At 51.5% G+C, this 22712-nt stretch overlaps 1 protein-coding gene across 3 annotated transcripts in view; it reads right to left on the bottom strand.

Moving 5' to 3' along the window:
- The window catches only part of LOC144485959 (alanine aminotransferase 2-like), a 51789-nt gene that overhangs the window by 5523 nt on the left and 23554 nt on the right, over window positions 1-22712 (bottom strand). For all 3 annotated transcript variants that reach the window (XM_078204033.1, XM_078204034.1, XM_078204032.1), the window contains 7 exons: window positions 20248-20381; window positions 13661-13904; window positions 12273-12352; window positions 8479-8615; window positions 6193-6367; window positions 3365-3520; window positions 2785-2897 (listed from right to left, as the gene is read on the bottom strand). In XM_078204033.1, the coding sequence (XP_078060159.1) occupies window positions 2785-2897; window positions 3365-3520; window positions 6193-6367; window positions 8479-8615; window positions 12273-12352; window positions 13661-13904; window positions 20248-20381 (1039 nt within the window). The remainder of the gene's footprint in view (window positions 1-2784; window positions 2898-3364; window positions 3521-6192; window positions 6368-8478; window positions 8616-12272; window positions 12353-13660; window positions 13905-20247; window positions 20382-22712) is intronic.

Here is a 22712-nt window from a genome sequence, read left to right as displayed (position 1 = left end):
GTTGAGCGTCTTCAAGACAGAAATTGATAAATTCTTGATTTCTCGAGGAATTAAGGGCTATGGGGAGAGAGCGGGTAAATGGAGTTGAAATCAACCATGATTGAATGGTGGAGTGGACTCGATGGGCCGAATGGCCTTACTTCCGCTCCTATGTCTTATGGTCTTATGGTCTAACATTGTCAGAGGCTACAGAAGGATATAGATAGGCTGGAAATTTGGGCAAGGAAATGGCAGATGGAGTTCAATCCTGATAAATGCGAAGTGATGCATTTTGGTGGGAATAATGTAGGGAGGAGCTACACGATAAATGGAAGAACCATAAAGGGTGTAGAGACGCAGAGGGACCTGGGTGTGCAAGTCCACAGATCTTTGAAGGTGATGTCACAGGTGGAGAAGGTGGTGAAGAAGGCATATGGCATGCTTGCCTTTATAGGACGGGGCATAGAGTATAAGAGTTGGGGTCTGATGTTGCAGATGTATAGAACGTTGGTTCGGCCGCATTTGGAATATTGCGTCCAGTTCTGGTCGCCACACTACCAGAAGGACGTGGAGGCTTTGGAGAGAGTACAGAGGAGGTTTACCAGGATGTTGCCTGGTATGGAGGGGCTTGGTTATGAGGAGAGATTGGGGAAACTGGGGTTGTTCTCCTTGGAAAGACGGAGGATGAGGGGAGACTTAATAGAGGTGTATAAAATTATGAAAGGCATAGATAGGGTGAACGGTGGGAAGCTTTTCCCCGGGTCGGTGGTGACGTTCACGAGGGGTCATAGGTTCAAGGTGAAGGGGGGGAGGTTTAACACAGATATCAGAAGGACATATTTTACACAGAGGGTCGTGGGGGCCTGGAATGTGTTGCCGGGCAAGGTGGTGGAGGCGGACACACCGGGAACGTTTAAGACTTATCTAGACAGCTATATGAACGGAGTGGGAATGGAGGGATACAAAAGAGTGGTCTAGTTTGGACCAGGGAGCGGCGCGGGCTAATTGTTCCTTGTTTCTCGTTTCAAGGCTTCATTCTATGATCATCTTGCTGGTGCCAGTACAGAGCGAGACTGCGGATAGTTGGGAACCTGTCTCGGGGGCAGGGAATTCATATGGTGTTCGTGGAAGTGGAAATGACTAGGGTTGGGAAGCATTTTCCGATCAGGGCCAGTGTGATCTCCTGGACTCGTTTCGATCGCCTCAGGGGGTCGGAGAGGAATTTCCCAGATTTTTTTTCCCCATATTGGCCCTGGGGTTTTTCACTCTGGGTTTTCGCCTCTCCCTGGAGATCACATGGTCTGGAATGGGGGGTGGGGGTGAGTTAATAGGTTGTGATGAACAAAGCATCGTAGCTGTGAGGGACAGCTCGGTGGATAGGACATTGGTATGTAGATAGGCTGGAAAATTGGGTTGTGATCCTGGATTCAGGATTCAATCCTGGACCGGGGAGCGGCGCGGGCTTGGAGGGCCGAAGGGCCTGTTCCTGTGCTGTATTGTTCTTTGTTCTTTGTTGCACTGTCAGAGGGTCAGTACTGGGGGAGTGCCGCACTGTCAGAGGGTCAGTGCTGAGGGAGTGCCGCACTGTCAGAGGGTCAGTGCTGAGGGAGTGCCGCACTGTCAGAGGGTCAGTGCTGAGGGAGTGCCGCACTGTCAGAGGGTCAGTGCTGAGGGAGTGCTGCACTGTCAGAGGGTCAGTGCTGGGGGAGTGCTGCATTGTCAGAGGGTCAGTGCTGAGGGAGTGCTGCACTGTCAGAGGGTCAGTGCTGAGGGAGTGCCGCACTGTCAGAGGGTCAGTGCTGAGGGAGTGCTGCACTGTCAGAGGGTCAGTACTGGGGGAGTGCCGCACTGTCAGAGGGTCAGTACTGGGGGAGTGCTGCACTGTCAGAGGGTCAGGACTGGGGGAGTGCTGCACTGTCAGAGGGTCAGTACTGAGGGAGTGCCGCACTGTCAGAGGGTCAGTACTGAGGGAGTGCCGCACTGTCAGAGGGTCAGTACTGAGGGAGTGCCGCACTGTCAGAGGGTCAGTGCTGAGGGAGTGCTGCACTGTCAGAGGGTCAGTGCTGAGGGAGTGCCGCACTGTCAGAGGGTCAGTGCTGAGGGAGTGCTGCACTGTCAGAGGGTCAGTACTGAGGGAGTGCCGCAATGTCAGAGGGTCAGTACTGAGGGAGTGCCGCACTGTCAGAGGGTCAGTGCTGAGGGAGTGCTGCACTCTCAGAGGGTCAGTACTGAGGGAGTGCCGCACTGTCAGGGGTCAGTACTGAGGGTGTGCCGCACTGTCAGAGGGTCAGTGCTGAGGGAGTGCTGCACTCTCAGAGGGTCAGTGCTGAGGGAGTGCTGCACTCTCAGAGGGTCAGTGCTGAGGGAGTGCTGCACTATCAGAGGGTCAGTGCTGGGGGAGTGCTGCATTGTCAGAGGGTCAGTGCTGAGGGAGTGCCGCACTGTCAGAGGGTCAGTGCTGAGGGAGTGCTGCACTGTCAGAGGGTCAGTGCTGAGGGAGTGCCGCACTGTCAGAGGGTCAGTGCTGAGGGAGTGCTGCACTGTCAGAGAGGGAGTGCCGCACTGTCAGAGGCTCAGTACTGGGGGAGTGCTGCACTGTCAGAGAGGGAGTGCCGCACTGTCAGAGGCTCAGTACTGGGGGAGTGCTGCACTGTCAGAGGGTCAGGACTGGGGCAGTCCTGAGTTTCACAGTTGCCATGTTTTATTGAATGATTACACCTCAGTGGTTTGATTGGATGTGAAACACTTTGGGATATTTCGAGTTAGTGTGAGCTATTGTCGAGTGTGGACTCTCTCTCCACGTACCTGAAATGATGGGTGCCTTCCATCTGTCCAAAGCCGCTCCCTGGAACCACACAGATTCCCGTCTCCTCCAGCAGTTTCAAACAGAAAAACATGTCTGGTTCATACCCTGCTTCCTGTTGGAAAAGAACGAGTGTCCATTAGAGGCTGTGTACATGTACCCTTGTCTGAAAGCTTGGTTATTGATCCCATAATCCAGAGGCTGAATGGCCTCCTCCTGTTCCTGTGTAACAGACTAGATGGGCCGAATAGCCTCCTTCAGCACTGTAGGGATTCTATGAGGATTGCAAGCCTCTGTCCTAGTCTTGTAGCCACAGTATTGATATGGTTGGGTTCAGTTGAGTTTCTGGTCAATGGTAACCCCCAGGATGTGGGGGATTTAGTGATGGTAACACCATTGAATGTCAAGGGGTGATGGTTAGACTCTCTCCTGTTGGAGATGGTCACTGCCTGGCACTGCGCGCTGCAAAAGTTACTGGCCTGTTGCAAGCCCAAACCTGGATATTGTCCAGACTTTGCTGGGGGTTCCGTGGGCTTTATTCATGTCGCTCTTTAGAAGCTTTGGCAGATAAGTGGGTTTTACCTGAGCAGCCTTGATGGCCTTGGGGGGGATATCGATCCTGGGAAATGAATACAGGGCTCCTTGCACAGGGTTACACCGGAGCCCAGGGGTATCACGAAACATCTCCTCGGTCAGACTCGCTCTTTCTGCAAAGCTGCTCAGCATCGCATGTTTCTCCTGTGGACAGCCCAAAAGAGCAAAGTGAAAATCCTTCAAATATCAGCTCTACACAGTCACCATCAAACACTCCCAGGACAGGTATAGCACGGGGTTAGATACAGAGTAAAGCTCCCTCTACACTGTCCCCATCAAACACTCCCAGGACAGGTACAGCACGGGGTTAGATACAGAGTAAAGCTCCCTCTACACTGTCCCCATCAAACACTCCCAGGACAGGTACAGCATGGGGTTAGATACAGAGTGAAGCTCCCTCTACACTGTCCCCCATCAAACACTCCCAGGACAGGTACAGCACGGGGTTAGATACAGAGTAAAGCTCCCTCTACACTGTCCCCATCAAACACTCCCAGGACTGGTACAGCATGGGGTTAGATACAGAGTAAAGCTCCCTCTACACTGTCCCCATCAAACATAGAACATAGAACATAGAACATAGAACATTACAGCGCAGAACAGGCCCTTCGGCCCACGATGTTGCACCGACCAGTTAAAAAAAAAATGACCCTCCAACCTAAACCAATTTCTTTTCGTCCATGAACCTATCTACGGATCTCTTAAACGCCCCCAAACTAGAACATAGAACATAGAACATAGAACATTACAGCGCAGAACAGGCCCTTCGGCCCACGATGTTGCACCGACCAGTTAAAAAAAAAACTGTGACCCTCCAACCTAAACCAATTTCTTTTCGTCCATGAACCTATCTACGGATCTCTTAAACGCCCCCAAACTAGGCGCATTTACTACTGATGCTGGCAGGGCATTCCAATCCCTCACCACCCTCTGGGTAAAGAACCTACCCCTGACATCGGTTCTATAACTACCCCCCCTCAATTTAAAGCCATGCCCCCTCGTGCTGGATTTCTCCATCAGAGGAAAAAGGCTATCACTATCCACCCTATCTAAACCTCTAATCATCTTATATGTTTCAATAAGATCCCCTCTTAGCCGCCGCCTTTCCAGCGAAAACAATCCCAAATCCCTCAGCCTCTCCTCATAGGATCTCCCCTCCATACCAGGCAACATCCTGGTAAACCTCCTCTGCACCCTCTCCAAAGCCTCCACATCCTTCCTGTAATGTGGGGACCAGAACTGCACACAGTACTCCAAGTGCGGCCGCACCAGAGTTGTGTACAGTTGCAACATAACGCTACGACTCCTAAATTCAATCCCAGGACTGGTACAGCACGGGGTTAAATACAGAGTGAAGCTCCCTCTACACTGTCCCCCATCAAACACTCCCAGGACTGGTACAGCACGGGGTTAAATACAGAGTAAAGCTCCCTCTACACTGTCCCCATCAAACACTCCCAGGACAGGTACAGCACGGGGTTAGATACAGAGTAAAGCTCCCTCTACACTGTCCCCATCAAACACTCCCAGGACAGGGACAGCATGGGGTTAGATACAGAGTAAAGCTCCCTCTACACTGTCCCCCATCAAACACTCCCAGGACAGGGACAGCACGGGGTTAAATACAGAGTAAAGCTCCCTCTACACTGTCCCCATCAAACACTCCCAGGACAGGGACAGCATGGGGTTAGATACAGAGTAAAGCTCCCTCTACACTGTCCCCATCAAACACTCCCAGGACAGGGACAGCACGGGGTTAGATACAGAGTAAAGCTCTCTCTACACTGTCCCCCATCAAACATTCCCAGGACAGGTACAGCACAGGGTTAGTAACAGAGTAAAGCTCCCTCTACACTGTCCCCCATCAAACATGTCCAGGACAGGTACAGCACGGGGTTAGATACAGAGTAAAGCTCCCTCTACACTGTCCCCATCAAACACTCCCAGGACAGGTACAGCACGGGGTTAGATACAGAGTAAAGCTCCCTCTACACTGTTCCCCATCAAACACGTCCAGGACAGGTACAGCACGGGGTTAGATACAGAGTAAAGCTCCCTCTACACTGTCCCCATCAAACATTCCCAGGACAGGTACAGCACAGGGTTAGATACAGAGTAAAGCTCCCTTTACACTGTCCCCCATCAAACATTCCCAGGACAGGTACAGCACAGGGTTAGATACAGAGTAAAGCTCCCTCTACACTGTCTCCATGGCTGTCTTGTCTGGAGACAATACACATCTTTTTAGCCTGTCTTGATGCTCTCTCCACTCACATTGTTTTGTTTTTTAAAGACTTGATTAGTTGTCAGTATTCGCATTCCAACCATTATTCATGTAAATTGAGTCTGTGTCTTTATAAGCTCTGTTTGTGAACAGAATTCCCACTCACCTGAAGAAGGGGCTTAGAGCTCCGAAAGCTTGTGTGGCTTTTGCTACCAAATAAACCTGTTGGACTTTAACCTGGTGTTGGTAAACTTCTTACCATCAAACACTCCCAGGACAGGTACAGCACGGGGTTAGGTATCAATCATTCAGTAGTGAGCCATAGAAACATCGAATTCAATATTCTGATCCCCCCTTGATCCCTTTAGCCCCAAGAGCGAAATCTAATTTCTTCTTGAAATCAGACAACTACTTTCTGTGGTAGTGAATTCCACACATTCACCGCCCTGTGGGTGAGAGATTTCTCTGCTCCCTGTTGCTGATGAGTCAGGAAGTTTTGTTTGCGAGCTGATACTCGGAGTTCTCATTGGAAGTTGTGGATTTGTGGATTGGGAGTGACAGGAAGAGATTCTGTGTCTGGGCATGTACTCACCCTCATGAACCTTTCATAGGAGGGCTCTTCTGCTTCCGGTGGATTTGTGATGACTCCGAGCACTGCCTGAGCTGACACAGGAGGGCAGAGACGCACCGACAACAATTTGATCAACTCCCTTCTCACCCCAGGGTCCAAGTTGATTATTTCCATGTAGCCACCCCGGTAACCACACCTAGAGTGAGAGAAACCGGTTAGACCAATGGCTATGGGGCAGTCGGTGCTGGCAGCTCCCAATGTGTTTGCAGCTTCTACACCGGAGTGCAGACAATATGCATCAGTACATTACTCAAACTCACAAGGGTACACAGCAAGCCAATCCACAACAACCTGCGGCCAGTCTCTCCCCCAACCCTGAGGCAGGAACATTCCTCCATCTCTTTGACTTCCTTATTTTATTACTCGATAGAACCATAGAACCATAGAAAATTACAGCTCAGAAACAGGCCTTTTGGCCCTTCTTGTCTGTGCCGAACCATTTTATGCCTAGTCCCACTGACCTGCACTTGGACCATATCCCTCCACACCCCTCTCATCCATGAACCCGTCAAGTTTTTCTTAAATGTTAAAAGTGACCCCGCATTTACCACTTTATCCGGCAGCTCATTCCACACTCCCACCACTCTCTGCGTGAAGAAGCCCCCCCTAATATTCCCTTTAAACTTTTCTCCTTTCACCCTTAACCTATGCCCTCTGGTTTTTTTCTCCCCTAGCCTCAGCGGAAAAAGCCTGCTTGCATTCATTCTATCGATACCCATCAAAATCTCTGTGCTTTCCATCCTCCTCTAAGCTATCTGCAGTGTTGAGTTTTTTGTGGCTATCAGAAGCTTTCTCTCACGGTTTAATCTTCCCTATATTCTTCTAAACAACCACGGGGGTCTGGATTTGGCAGTATCATTCTTATTTTTGGAGAGGACATATCGGTGGCACACAGCGCCAGGGACCCGGGTTTGATTCCCGGCTTGGGTCACTGTCTGTGTGGAGCTTGCACGTTCTCCCCATGTCTGCGTGGGTTTCCTCCGGGTGCTCCGGTTTCCTCCCACAGTCTGAAAGAGGTGCATTGGCCATGCTAAATTCTCCCTCAGTGTACCTGAACAGAGTGTGGCGACTAGGGGATTTTCACAGTAACTACATTGCAGTGTTAATGTAAGCCCTACTTGTGATGTTAATAAATAAACTTTAAACTTTTCCCCCAGGATCTCGTTCATTAGTGCTTCCCACTGGTTTATCCTTTAGGAATCTCGTCCAGTCCACCTCAGCCAAATCGCTTCTCAGATTCGTTACATTTGCCTTCCCCCACTGCTGCCCCTCCCCCACTGCACGCCCTGCCCCCTCCCCCACCGCACCCCCTCCCCATCACACCCCCTCCCCGCTTCCCCCCCGCACCCCCTCCCCATCACACCCCCTCCCCGCTTCCCCCCCGCACCCCCTCCCCATCACACCCCCTCCCCGCTTCCCCCCCGCACCCCCTCCCCATCACACCCCCTCCCCGCTTCCCCCCCGCACCCCCTCCCCATCACACCCCCTCCCCGCTCCCCCACCGCACCCCCTCCCCATCACACCCCCTCCCCATCACACCCCCTCCCCGCTCCCCCCGCACCCCCTCCCCATCACACCCCCTCCCCATCACACCCCATCCCCGCTCCCCCACCGCACCCTCTCCCCATCACACCCCCTCCCCGCTCCCCCCCGCACCCCCTCCCCATCACACCCCCTCCCCGCTCCCCCCCCGCACCCCCTCCCCATCACACCCCCTCCCCATCACACCCCCTCCCCATCACACCCCCTCCCCGCTCCCCCCCGCACCCCCTCCCCATCACACCCCCTCCCCTTCACCCTCTTCCCCCTCCACCCTTCCCCACCACACCTCCTCCTCGCTCCCCCTCCCTCATCGCATCCCCTCCCCACTGCACCCCCTCCCTGCTCCCCCACCGCATCAATACCCCCTGCTCCACTCCCCTCTCCCCACCCCCTTCCCCCTGCTTCCCTCCCCCTCCCCCACCACATCCTCTTCCCCTGCTCCCCTCCCCACCACACCCCCTCCCCCAGCTCCCCTCCCCCACCACACCCCCTTCCCCCGCTCCCCTCCCCCCTCCCCCTCCCCCTGCTCCCCTCCCCCCTCCCTCCCACACCCCCTTCCCCCCTCCCCCTCCCCCATCGCACCCCTCTCCTTTTCTCCGCTCCCCCTCCCCTCCTCATTGCCACCGCTCCCTCACCCACTGCTCCTCCTCCTCTTCCCTCTCCCTCCAACACCCATCTCTCCCCTCATCCCCTCAGCATACTCACTCTCCCATGTATCCTTTGGAGATGGAATAGAATGAAGCCAGTTCCACGTTGTCGGAATATTCCGGGCCCATTTCAAACAGAACCTTCTTGAAGGAATGGAACTGGCAGCCCTCTGCGTACACATTGTCCTGGTAGACCTTCCGGGAGGAATGTTACTCCATTAGCACGCCGCTAATTTACCACCTCACCTTTTCAGAGCATCCCTCACTGACCACAACCCCGTGAATCCCCCCCAAATCCCTCACCCTCAGCCCACCAACCCTCTCAACCCCCTCCAGTTCCCTCCCACAGTCCGAAAGACATGCTGGTTAGGGTGCATTGGCCGTGCTAAATTCTCCCTCAGTGTACCCGAACAGGCGCCGGAGTGTGGCGACTCAGGGGATTTCACTAACTTCATTGCAGCGTTAATGTAAGCCTACTTGTGACTAATAAATAAACTTTACTTTACTTTGAGGAAGGATGTAAATGCCTTGGAGACGGTTCAGAGGAGATTCACTGGATGGATTCCAGGAAGAGGGAGGATCTGTCTCATGAAGAGAGATTGAGGAGTTTAGGCTGATTCTCGCTGGAGTTTGGAAGAATGAGAGGAGGTCTCATTGAGGTGTAGAAGGTGCTGAAGGGGATTGACAGGGTCGATGTAGAGAGGATGTTTCCTCTTGTTGGAGATTCGAGAATGAGGCGCCATAGGTTTAGGCAAAGGGGTGGCAGATTTAAAACAGGGATGAGGAGGAAATCCTTCACTCAGAGGGTCATGAATCGGTGAATTCTCTACCCAGAGTGCAGTGGATCTGGAACACTGAACACATTGAAGGAGGAGATAGATGGGTTTTTAATTAGCTGCAGGATGAAGGGCTGTGGGGAATGGGCAGGAAGGTGGGGATGAAGCTGCAATGAGATCAATATGATGGTATTGAATGGCGGAGCAGGCTCGAGGGGCTGAATGGCCTCCTGCTGCTCCTCGTTCCTATGTTCTAATGGGATTTGGATTTCATCGATTGAAGCATCAAGTACTGGAGCAAGGGAGTTAATGCTGAACATTTCTAAATCACAGAATAGGCCCTTCGGCCCATCGAGTCTGCACCGATGCATGAAAGGCCCTGACCTCCCACCTAATCCCACCTGCCAGCACTTGGCCCATAGTCCTGAATGTTATGACGTGCCAAGTGCTCATCCAGGTATTTTTTAAAGGATGTGAGGCATCCCGCCTCCACCACCCTCCCAGGCAGCGCATTCCAGACCCTCACCACCCTCTGGGTAAAAAAGCTTTTCCTCAAATCCCCCCTAAACCCCCCACCCCTCACTTTTAACTTGTGCCCCCTTTCCACCTTCAGAGATCTATGGACAAACACGCCAAGGTCCCTTTGTTCTTCGGAGCTTCCCAGTGTAAAGTTCTGGTTTGGCATCAACTTGAGAACAGTGTCCAGCTCTGATCACCACACTTTGGGAGGGATGTGAGGGACATTGGAAGATGTGGGAGAGATTGACCAGAATGATTCCAGGGATGAGGGATTTTAGTTACAAGGTTCAGGTGGAGAGGCTGGGGTTGTCCTCCTTGGAGTGAAGGAGAGTGAGGGGAGATTGGGTGGAGGTGTACAAGATTGTGGAAGCACATATCCACTCAAAGCTGTGGGGGCAATGGGGACTGAGCGGGGAGTAAATAGATTCAACACGTGGGCATTGTGGACAGATAGTAGATCGGGGGAGGCTGCTCCCATCGGCGGAAGGATTGGGAATGAGAGAACACAAACTCAATATAATTGAAAAGAAGCAATGGCGATATGAAGAGGAAGGTTTTCACGCAGCGAGTGGCTGGAGTCAGAGTGTGTGTGGGAGGCAGGTTCAATCGAGGCATTGGAGAGGCAGTTGGATTATTCTACAAAGGAGGGATGTGGAAGTTCATGGGGAGAAGGCATGGGAATTGCTTCCTTGGCGTAGGCATGAAGGGCCAAGTGGCCTCCTTCTGTTGCCGCATTGCCCTAAGACTCTCTACGAGAAGTCTTGAATTCCTATGGGCTGATGCACTCTCCAAACTGATTGGAGGAGGTGATAGGGATAATGGAGTGTCCAGAACAAGGGTGGAAATGGAAGTCAGGCCATTCAGGGGTGCTGTTAGGAAGACTCACACAAAAGGGAGTGGAAATCCATCTCTCCCCCTCATCCCCCACCCAAAACACTGGGCCCCCCCACCGCCACCCCCCTCCCCGCCACCCAAAACACTAGGCCCCCACTCCACCACCCAAAACACTGGGCTTCCTTAATTCAAAACATCTGAATGGATGTGGATAGAGTGGGAAATGAATATTCATGGACATGCAGGCAAGGTGATTGGATAGAGTTAAGATTCCGATCAAGCAGGGCTCGAATGGTCTCAAATTCCATTACTCCTGTGAGCCCACCCTCGCACACAATCCTTCATCCTTTCCAGCTGCATTTTGCCAATGATGTCACAGTGAAATGTCAAAAAGAAGGAAGTGAGGATTTGTGCTGATGAAAGATCAGGAACATTTGGAGGGGCACAGCAAGAGGACAGCCTTCAGTCCCACCTCCTGGACATCGTTTCCAAAGAATCTGGAGCTGGCTTGCACACCCATTATCATCAAAGGGAATGACCCACGTGCTGGGAGAATCCAGGCTAACATTTCCTGACACTCCCAGATGTTGGTGAAGTAACTCTGGCGGTAAGTGAGCAGACTCGAAGCTGGTACTGGGTATTCTGGAATAACTGCCTTTCCTTCTGTTTATCCTGCATTATCCCAGTCGGAACACAGTTTCACATAGTCCGACTCCCACAGGAGGTGTCAAAGACATTCAGCTGTTAGTGTGAGAATTGGACTCAGTTCCATTGGGCTAGGATGGGAGTGGCCAGGGGTCATCGACGTTTTTTTATTCATTCGTGGGACATGTGCGTCGCCGGCTGGCCAGCATTTATTGCCCATCCCTAGTTGCCCTTGAGAAGGTGGTGGTGAGCTGCCTTCTTGAATCGCTGCAGTCCATGTTCTGTGGGTTGACCCACAGTGCCGTTAGGGAGGGGGTTCCAGGATTTTGACCCAGCGACAGTGAAGGAACGGCCGATATATTTCCAAGTCAGGATAGTGAGTGACTCGGAGGGGAATCTCCAGGTGGGGGTGTTCCCAGGTATCTGCTGCTCTTGTCCTTCTAGATGGAAGTGGTCGTGGGTTTGGAAGGTGCTGCCTAAGGAGCCTTGGTGAGTTGCTGCAGTGCATCTTGTAGATGGTACACACGGCTGTCACTGTGCGTTGGTGGTGGAGGGAGTGGGTGTTTGTGGATGGGGTGCTGATCAAGCGGGGCTGCTTTGTCCTGGATGGTGTCGAGCTTCTTGAGTGTTGGAGCTGCACCCATCCAGGCAAGTGGGGAGTATTCCATCACACTGCTGACTTGTGCCTTGTAGATGGTGGACAGGATTTGAGGAGTCAGGAGGTGAGTTACTCACTGCAGGATTCCCAGCCTCTGACCTGCTCTTGTAGCCACTGTGTTTATGTGGTGAGTCCAGTTGAGTTTCTGGTCAATGGTAACCCCAAGGATGTTGACAGTGGGGGATTCAGTGATGGCAACACCATTGAATGTCAAGGGGCGGTGGTTCTTGAACCTGATCCCGATATTCCAAAGGGACTGTTTACCCTCAACGTTCCCTTGAGGGTACGTTGAAACAGTAAAGCCCCTCAGTGACCTCTCTGGAGCAGACCATGTCTAACCTTCTCCGAGACCACCAGCCAATCCACCCTTGCCCATCTCCCCCTGCCCCCACTCAAACCAACTGGTTTCATCAGACTCACCTCATCAGCCAATAGAAATAGTCCTTCCTCAAGAGCAAATTTGATCACATCTTCGATCACCTGCCTGGTCTGGACCTGGCCTATAGGAAGAGAGGAGAGAACAGGCAGGTTAACGGTAACAGAAAGAGAGCAACCAAACTGACAAACCGCCAGCCGGAGGGGAGACGGTGGACCCAGGCGCCAGCCGGAGGGGAGACGGTGGACCCAGGCGCCAGCCGGAGGGGAGACGGTGGACCCAGGCGCCAGTCGGAGGGGAGACGGTGGACCCAGGCGCCAGGCGGAGGGGAGACGGTGGACCCAGGCGCCAGCCGGAGGGGAGACGGTGGACCCAGGTGCCAGCCGGAGGGGAGACGGTGGATCCAGGCGCCAGCCGGAGGGGAGACGGTGGATCCAGGCGCCAGCCGGAGGGGAGACGGTGGACCCAGGCACCAGCCGGAGGGGAGACGGTGGACCCAGGCGCCAGCCGGAGGGGAGACGGTGGACCCAGGCGCCAGCCGGAGGGGAGACGGTGGACCCAGGCGCCAGCCAGAGGGGACAGACGGTGGACCCAGGCGCCAGGCGGAGGGGAGACGGTGGACCCAGGCGCCAGCCGGAGGGGAGACGGTGGACCCAGGTGCCAGCCGGAGGGGAGACGGTGGATCCAGGCGCCAGCCGGAGGGGAGACGGTGGACCCAGGCGCCAGCCAGAGGGGACAGACGGTGGACCCAGGCGCCAGGCGGAGGGGAGACGGTGGACCCAGGCGCCAGCCGGAGGGGAGACGGTGGACCCAGGTGCCAGCCGGAGGGGAGACGGTGGATCCAGGCGCCAGCCGGAGGGGAGACGGTGGACCCAGGCGCCAGCCGGAGGGGAGACGGTGGACCCAGGCGCCAGCCGGAGGGGAGACGGTGGACCCAGGCGCCAGCCGGAGGGGAGACGGTGGACCCAGGCGCCAGCCGGAGGGGAGACGGTGGACCCAGGCGCCAGCCGGAGGGGAGACGGTGGACCCAGGCGCCAGCCGGAGGGGAGACGGTGGACCCAGGCGCCAGCCGGAGGGGAGACGGTGGACCCAGGCGCCAGCCGGAGGGGAGACGGTGGACCCAGGCGCCAGCCGGAGGGGAGACGGTGGACCCAGGCGCCAGCCGGAGGGGAGACGGTGGACCCAGGCGCCAGCCGGAGGGGAGACGGTGGACCCAGGCGCCAGCCGGAGGGGAGACGGTGGACCCAGGCGCCAGCCGGAGGGGAGACGGTGGACCCAGGCGCCAGCCGGAGGGGAGACGGTGGACCCAGGCACCAGCCGGAGGGGAGACGGTGGACCCAGGCACCAGCCGGAGGGGAGACGGTGGACCCAGGCACCAGCCGGAGGGAAGAGAGTCAGTCCAGATTACTCCTTTGGTTTTGTGTGCAGTTACCTGTGGGGTTTCCCGGGTTAATGACACAAAGTACTTTGGGGTTGCAGTACCCTCTCGCTGCACTGAGCGCTCGGCGGAGCTCCTCAATGTTTAGAGCCCAACAGTTTTCCTCATCGAGGTAGTAGTTGACCTGGACAGCAACGAGGTCAGAGATTGCAGCTGAATAAAGAGGATATTGTGGTATTGGGATCATGACTCCAGTTCGCGATGAGCCTTCGCCAGACACCAGCATTTTCAGGATGGTCTGTGGAGAGATAACTGTTATACATGTTGGACTTTACAAAGCGACAGTGTTCGAAACTGTCCCCTTTGATTGATGTTAAAGTGGATTCATTTGAAGAGAGAAACTGAACCTCATTCGGGATCTACCAGAGACTGACCCTCTGACAGTGCAGCACTCCCTCAGCACTGACCCTCTGACAGTGCAGCACTCCCTCAGTACTGACCCTCTGACAGTGCGGCACTCCCTCAGCACTGACCCTCTGACAGTGCAGCACTCCCTCAGCACTGACCCTCTGACAGTGCAGCACTCCCTCAGTACTGACCCTCTGACAGTGCAGCACTCCCTCAGTACTGACCCTCTGACAGTGCAGCACTCCCTCAGCACTGACCCTCTGACAGTGCAGCACTCCCTCAGTACTGACCCTCTGACAGTGCGGCACTCCCTCAGCACTGACCCTCTGACAGTGCGGCACTCCCTCAGTACTGACCCTCTGACAGTGCAGCACTCCCTCAGCACTGACCCTCTGACAGTGCGGCACTCCCTCAGTACTGACCCTCTGACAGTGCGGCACTCCCTCAGCACTGACCCTCTGACAGTTTTGTTCCTTCTTCTCTGCACTGGGCCTCAATCAGATGCGTTTTTGTCTCCGGGACAATAGTTTCACTGCAAGAATAATAGTCACACCCAATCCAATCACATCTCACCCCCCTAGTTTTTTATTCATTCGCTCAATTAATGCTGCTGTCAGACTTTTTAATGGATCTACGTCGCATTACATTGATCTTTCTCTACACCCTAGCTATGACTGTAACACTACATTCTGCACTCTCTCCTTTTCTTCTCTATGAACGGTATGCTTTGTCTGTATCGCACGCGAGAAACAATAATTTTCACTGTATGTTAACACATGTGACAATAAATTAAATTGAATTCAAATCAATGTGGGCGTTGCTGGTGGGATCAGTATTTATTGCCCATCCCTAATTGCCCCTTCAGAAGGTGCTGGTGAGCTGCCTTCTTGAGCCGCTGCAGTCCCTGAGGTGTAGGTACACCCACAGTGCTGTTAGGGAGGGAGTTCCAGGATTTTGACCCAGTGACAGTGAAGGGACGGCCGATATATTTCCAAGTCAGGATAGTGAGAACAAAAGCAAGTAGCAGAGGCTAATGTTCCGATTGTTCTGGAAACCGGGGGCAGAAAAGAGAAGTCCCAGGAATACTGAAGTCAAAGAGACAAAAGAACTGGAATCTGAACAAGATTCTGTTCACTGAAGTTAAAGAAGTGGCCAGGGAGAGGCTCCCAGTTAAAGACCGAGCGGCAAGGTGCTGATCTGGGAAGTCAGCTAGCGAGAAGTCAGATATCTCAAGTATTCCTAAGGTTGGAGGCACCTTTAACAGCCTGTGAATGATGGGGTTTGCTTGGTGCGACTGGTACCTCAGAGATTGTGTGGAAGCTCAAATGTATGTGACAATCCAGCGCAGAGGAATATTGAAAGGAGAATTTGAAATCGTGGATGTGGATTCCTGGTGAGGACATTGGAGAGAAATCCTTGAGTGAGAGAAGATTCCAAAGCAAGGGTTGTGATTGGAAACAATCGTGTGGAAGTCAGAATTGCAATGAGCCCAAACATCTGAAGGGATTGGACGAGAAGTCCACAGAAGTAGGATCGAGTGACATCTGCCACTTGTTTCAGAGGGAGGTGTGTCTGACCACATTTCATTCATTGGTTTACATGGACTGTGTACTTACTGAGAACATTAGAGTATAATCAAATAAGCCACAATGCCGTAGAGGAGGAATGCCTGGAGTGTATATGGGATGGTTTTCTTGACCAATATGTGGAGGAACCAACCAGAGAGCAGGCCATCTTAGACTGGGTACTGTGTAATGAGAAGGGAATCATTGCCAATCTCGCTGTACGAGACCCCTTGGGGATGAGTGACCATAACATGATAGAATTTCTTATCAAGATGGAGAGTGAAGTAGTTGATTCGGAGATGGTGCTGAATCTTAATAACGGAAACTATGAGGATATGAGGCATGAGTTGTCCTTGATAGATTGGGGAGAGTTATTTAAAGGGATGCCAGTGGATAGACACTGGCAAACACTCAAGGAACACATGGGGGAACTGCAGCAACTGTTTATTCCTGTCTGGCACAAAAATAAAATGGGTAACAGGCCAATCCATGGCTTACAAAGGAAATTAGAGAGAGAATCCGATCTAAGGAAGAAGCACACAGATTGGCCAAAAAAAATAATAGGTCTGAGGATAGGGAGCAGTTTAGAATTCAGCAAAGAAGGACCAAGGATTGATTAAGAAGGGGAAAATAGAGTATGAAAGTAAGCTTGCAGGGAACATAAACATAGAAAACTACAGCATAAAGACTGACACCAGAAGTTTCTCTAGATACGTGAAGAGAAAGAGGTTGGTGAAGGATTGGTGCTGGGACCCCAGCTATTCACAATATATATTAATGATTTGGATGAGGGAACAAAATGTAACATCTCAAAGTTTGCAGATGATACCAAGTTGGGTGGGAGGGTGAACTGTGACGAGGATGCAGAGATCCTTCAGAATGATCTGGACAGGTTGGGTGAGTGGGCTAATCAATGGCAGATGCAGTATAATTTGGATAAATGTGAGGTTATTCACTTTGGAAGCAAAAACAAGAAGGCAGATTATTCCTGAATGGGTGTAAATTGGGAGAGGGGAGTGTGCAGCGGGACCTGGGTGTCCTTGTGCCCCAGTCGCTGAAGGTAAGCATGCAGGTGCAGCAGGCGGTAAAGAAGGCAAATGGTATGTTGGCCTTCATTGCGAGAGGTTTCGAGTACAGGAGCAGGGATGTGTTGCTGCAATTACACAGGGCCTTGGTGAGGCCACACCGAGAGTATTGTGTGCAGTTTTGATCTCCTTTTCTGAGGAAGGATGTTCTTGCTCTCGAGGGAGTGCAGCAAAGGTTTACCAGGCTGATCCCGGGGATGGCGGGACTGATGTATGAGGAGAGATTAACTAGGTTAGGATTGTTTTTGCTGGAGTTCAGAAGAATGAGGGGGGATCTCATAGAGACTTATAAAATTCTAACAGGACTGGACAGGGTAGATGCAGGGAGGATGTTCCCGATGGTGGGGGAGTCCAGAACCAGGGGTCACAGTCTGAGGATTCGGGGTAGACCATTTAGGACGGAGATGAGGAGACATTTCTTCACCCAAAGAGTGGTGAGCCTGTGGAATTCATTACCACAGGAAGTAGTTGATGCCAAAACATTGAATGTATTCAAGAGGCGGCTGGATATAGCACTTGGGGCGAATGGGATCAAAGGTTATGGGGGGAAAGCAGGATTAGGCTATTGAGTTGGATGATCAGCCATGATCGTAATGAATGGGGGAGCAGGCTCGAAGGGCCGAATGGCCTCCTCCTGCTCCTATCTTCTATGTTTCTATGTAATGGGATCTTGTAACTTGTGTAACCGTTATAAATTTGTATATATCTGTGGGTATATAGGTAGCGGTGTATTATAATTAATTGTATCACATTTAAGAAATGCGTTACTCTTATTAAAAGTTAGTCGGCAGTCTTCCGACTGTGTTTATCCACATCTCTGAACAAGAGGTTAAAAAGTCACAATCTATCGAGCCAGGTTCCGCTCTGGAGCCTGACTGTCCAATTGTAACAGCAACTGGGCTCAACCCCAACAATACTCACACATCCTCAACCAGGGAAACGACCATTGTTCTTTCCATCGATCCTGATGGCTTTTGAAAGGTTATCGGGGGGTTGGCAGGAATGTGGGGTAGAGGTTACATTCAGATCAGCCAATGGGGAGCAGGATCGAGGGGCCGAATGGCCTACTCCAAGTTTATATGTTTGGAAGTTTATTTCACCTCATTGATATCTTTTGACTGAAACATGATTCACCTCTCAGCTTCCGCAGTCACTCCCAGAAACCAAGGCTATCAGGGAGTGATGACCTACCTTCCCACTCAGGGGTCATCCCCTGGGTGAGGGAGGGGACTGAACACTGACCGTCTACTCATTGGTTTCTCCTGCAGTGATGAGGGGCGGGCGAGGTTGGGGGGGGTTAGAAGGACAGTGACGGCTTTAGTTCCCTGATTTAAATGTTCTGAAGCGCAGTGAAATGGACTCAGTGACTTGTTGCCAACATGTGAACAATAATCCCTCTGTTCTGATGTTCTGGAGAAGTATTGGATGTTTGACAGCATCGAGAGCCGCTTCACAAAGCCAGCCCAAACACCTGAGCCTCCCACGCACGTCCACCATGGTCAAGCAGAGTTAACCCTTTCACAACGTAGAAAGCTACATGGGGAAATACAGGGAGTGATGAAGGAGTTCGTGAAAAGATGGCTGCACACATCACAGCAAGGAGACAACCACAAGAGTGTGAGCATAGAGCGGTACAGATACATCACACTGAACAACTAGTACTGCACTGAGGGACCGAGTTACAGACTGCAATTTAATCCAGGGGTTCAGGATGGTTTATATATCGAATAACAGATACCTGGGAGTGAGTTACAGACTGGAATCTAATCGAGGGGTTCGGGGTGGTTTATATATAGAATAACAGATACCCGGGAGTGAGTTACAGACTGGAATCTAATCGAGGGGTTCGGGGTGGTTTATATATAGAATAACAGATACCCGGGAGTGAGTTACAGACTGGAATCTAATCGAGGGGATCAGGTTGGTTTATATATAGAATAACAGATACCCGGGAGTGAGTTACATACTGGAATCTAATCGAGGGGTTCGGGGTGGTTTATATATAGAATAACAGATACTTGGGAGTGAGTTACAGACTGGAATCTAATCGAGGGGTTCGGGGTGGTTTATATATAGAATAACAGATACCCGGGAGCGAGTTACAGACTGGAATCTAATCGAGGGGTTCGGGGTGGTTTATATATAGAATAACAGATACCCGGGAGCGAGTTACAGACTGGAATCTAATCGAGGGGTTCGGGGTGGTTTATATATAGAATAACAGATACCCGGGAGTGAGTTACAGACTGGAATCTAATCGAGGGGTTCGGGGTGGTTTATATATAGAATAACAGATACCCGGGAGTGAGTTACAGACTGGAATCTAATCGAGGGGTTCGGGTGGTTTATATATAGAATAACAGATACCCAGGAGTGAGTTACAGACTGGAATCTAATCGAGGGGTTCGGGGTGGTTTCTTTATAGAATAACAGATACCCGGGAGTGAGTTACAGACTGGAATCTAATCGAGGAGTTCAGGGTGGTTTATATATAGAATAACAGATACCCGGGAGTGAGTTACAGACTGGAATCTAATCGAGGGGTTTGGGGTGGTTATATATAGAATAACAGATACCCGGGAGTGAGTTACAGACGGGTATCTAATGGAGGGGTTCAGAGTGGTTTCTTTATAGAATAGCAGGTATCCCAGAGCGGGTGAAACATGTTTCCCATTAACCACTTTGCTGAATCTCACTGCAGTGTCAGAGGGCAATTCTGTACGGTTTGGGAGTGGAGGGATTGAAGAATTTGGTGAGTCCATTTTGCCAACTTCATGTCTAACTCATGTTGGCACTTTGCCTGATAATGACTGGCAGCTTTGAAAGGGTGGATTGTGTAACTTGCTCAAGACAAGAATAGGACACATTCACTATTCCAACGAATTAAAACACAACATTCATCGCATCTCACTTCCCTCTCACCAAGTGGAAATGTATTGTGCGCAGAGTAAACCACGCGGGGGTACAAATAGAACACAAAAATCCAGGAAAGTTCCAGAATGACACAATCAAGCAGAATTCTTTCCAGTACGTCACTGATTAACTGTCTATTTGCTCAGTGCAATAACACACCTCCAGAAAAACCTCTCATCTGGATTCTTTATTCCTTTTGCACCATCTTATTCATCATACCCGGGGAACAGAGCACAGTCCACCTCAGAGTCGGTGCCGAGAGAGTGCCACCCTGTCAGAGGGTCAGTGCCGAGGGAGTGCCATCCTGTTGAAGGGTCAGTGCGGACAGAGTGCCACCCTGTCAGAGGGTCAGTGCCGAGGGAGTGCCATCCTGTTGAAGGGTCAGTGCGGACGGAGTGCCACCCTGTCAGAGTTGCTAAAACGAGGCCCCAGCTGTTCTGAGTGAATATTAAAATCCCTCTTCACTATTCTGTAGAAGAGCAGGTGAGTTATCCCTGGCGTCCTGGCCAACAGCAACATCACTAAACAGATCATCTGGTCATTACCATTGTCCTCTTTGTGGGATCTTGCTGTGCACACAATGGCTGCTACGTTTCCACATTTCAATCTCAGGGAAGCTCTGTGAGATAAAGTCCCAGCACAATGATGGGATGAAGGGGTCTGCACTCACCAAAATGGCATCGCTGGCTCCGGTGGAGAGGAAGATGTTGTTTGGGTCGGAGGGAATGCCCCCGTCCCGCTTCTCGATGTAGCTGGCCACATTCTGACGAACACACTCCAGACCCTGACTGGTGGTGTAGGCACCTGGATGAAAACATTGATTCCACTGTGAATAGAGTGAGGCTGAACCCAACACCCGAGGTGCAGCAAGGTGAGGGCACTACACTTACTACAGGAACACTACCCACTCCTGGGCTGTTGCAGTGCAAGATAAAGAACATTATTTTCTGATTATTCTGTTTTTCAACATTAGATCTCACCCATTGAGGAAGTTTGTGAAACAGTTCGGAATGTTTCTGTCTCGGAGCCTTGTGGCTTCTGCTCTAGGATTGAAACCCGGACCATGGTGAGTGTGGAAGGTGTAACACGGCCAAACTGGATGTCTATCAACTGGTTCACTCAGTTGGTTTTATACTCTTTGTGGATCAAATCAGTACCAGCAGTGCAGGGTGTAATTCCCATTCCGGCTGGGGTGGATTTGGGATCGAGACATGGTGGATATCACATCTGTGTGTTTCAGACCTGCCTTAAGACCATGAACCTGAGAAAGAAGATCTCATTTCACACCATGTTCTTCAGAACATTACGACTCTAAAAGTGTGTCAGGAGTATGGCAGTGCAGCTAGGCCACGTGGAGTGTACATCCTGCGGGATGTGGGAAGTCATGTTGACACAAGGTGCCCTGGATGACTACATCTGCAGGAAGTGTCACCAGCTGCAGAAACACCAGCTCCGCGCTGTGGAATTTAAGCGGCGGCTGGACTCACTGTGGTGCATCCACAAGGCTGAGGATTGTGAGAATAGCAGGTTTAAAGAGGTGGTGACACCGCAGTAAGAAATACACAGGCAGAGAGGGAATGGGTAATAGTCAGAGTATTCAAGAGAAACGGGCAGGAAGTGCAGGAATCCCCCGAGCGCCTCTCGCTCTCTAACCACTTTTCCATTTTGGATTCTGCTGTGGGAGATGGTTCATAGGAATTAGGAGTGAGAATCGGCAATTCAGCCCCTCGATCCTGCTCTGCCATTCTATATGGTCATAGCTGATCTCCATCTCATCCTAACTCCACTTCCCTGCCTTTTCCCCAGAACCCTTCATCCCGCTTTTGATCAAATATTTATCTATCTCTTTGTTGAATCCATTGATTGATTCTGTATCCACTGCACTCTGGGGCAGTGAGTTCCATAGATTCACAGCCCTCTGTGAGAAGTAGCTTCTCCTTATCTCTGTCTTGAACCTCCCTCCTCTTACTCTACAATTATGACCTCTTGTCCTAGACTGTTCTAGAAGGGGGAACATTTGGTTATCATTTACTTTATCAATCCTGATGAGTATTTTATATCCCTCAATCAAACCCCTCCTCATTCTTCTGCACTCCAGTGAGTACAAGCCTAAACTACTCAACCGCCCCTCATACGACAGCCCCTCCAAACCTGGAATCAATCCAGTGAACCTCTTCTGAACCGCCTCCAGAACCACATCCCTCCCCAAGGAAGGTGACCAAAACTGAACTCCAAGCGTAGTCTCGTCAATGCCTTATATAATTCTAACAACACTTCACTACTTTTATACTCTGGACCCTTTACAATAAATGCCAAGATTCCATTTGCCTTCTTTATAACATTCTGCACCTGCGTACCCACTTTCTGGACACCCAGATCCCTCTGCACAGACGCCTTTTGAATCCGTTTCCCATTTAAATAGTAATTTGCCCTTTTACTTTTTTGGTTAAAATGGATAACCTCACATTAAACTCCATCTGCCAGGTTCTGGCCCCAGTTCCCGAGCCTGTCAATATCCATTTGTAAACTTTTTATCTCCTCATCACAGTCTGCTTTCCCACCTATTGTTCCGTCATCAGCAAATTCCGCTCTGTTACACTCTGTCCCTGCTTGTAGGTCATTGATAGAGATTGTAAATAGTTGTGGTCTGAGAACTGAACCCTGCGTGACCCCACTCGTTACAGACCACCAACTGGAGAAGGACCCATTTATCCCAACCCTCTGCTTTCTATCTGTGTACTGTTGGAGAACAGATAACTACTCCATCTGACGAAGGGGCATCGCTCCGAAAGCTTATGGTATTTGCTACCAAATAAACCTGTTGGACTTTAACCTGGTGTTGTGAGACTTCTTACTGTGCCCACCCCAGTCCAACACCGGCATCTCCACATCATTCTATCAGTCAGCCAACCTTCAATCCAAGCCACTACTCTACCCCAAACCCCCTGGGATCTAATCTTCTGGATCAGTCTCTTGTGTGGCACCTTATCAAATGCCTCCTGGAAGTCCAGATAGATCACATCCATAGGATCCCCGTTATCTACCTTGCTGGTTACATCCTCAAAGAACTCCAGCAGGTTTGCCAAACAAGACGGGCCCTTCACAAAACCGTGCTGACATTGGTGAATTGAGCTT

This window comes from Mustelus asterias, unplaced genomic scaffold, assembly GCF_964213995.1.
Source record: "Mustelus asterias unplaced genomic scaffold, sMusAst1.hap1.1 HAP1_SCAFFOLD_253, whole genome shotgun sequence".
NCBI classification, from domain to species: domain Eukaryota; kingdom Metazoa; phylum Chordata; class Chondrichthyes; order Carcharhiniformes; family Triakidae; genus Mustelus; species Mustelus asterias.
The sequence above is the reverse complement of the archived record's forward strand: the minus strand, read 5'-3'. Positions and strand labels throughout refer to the sequence as shown.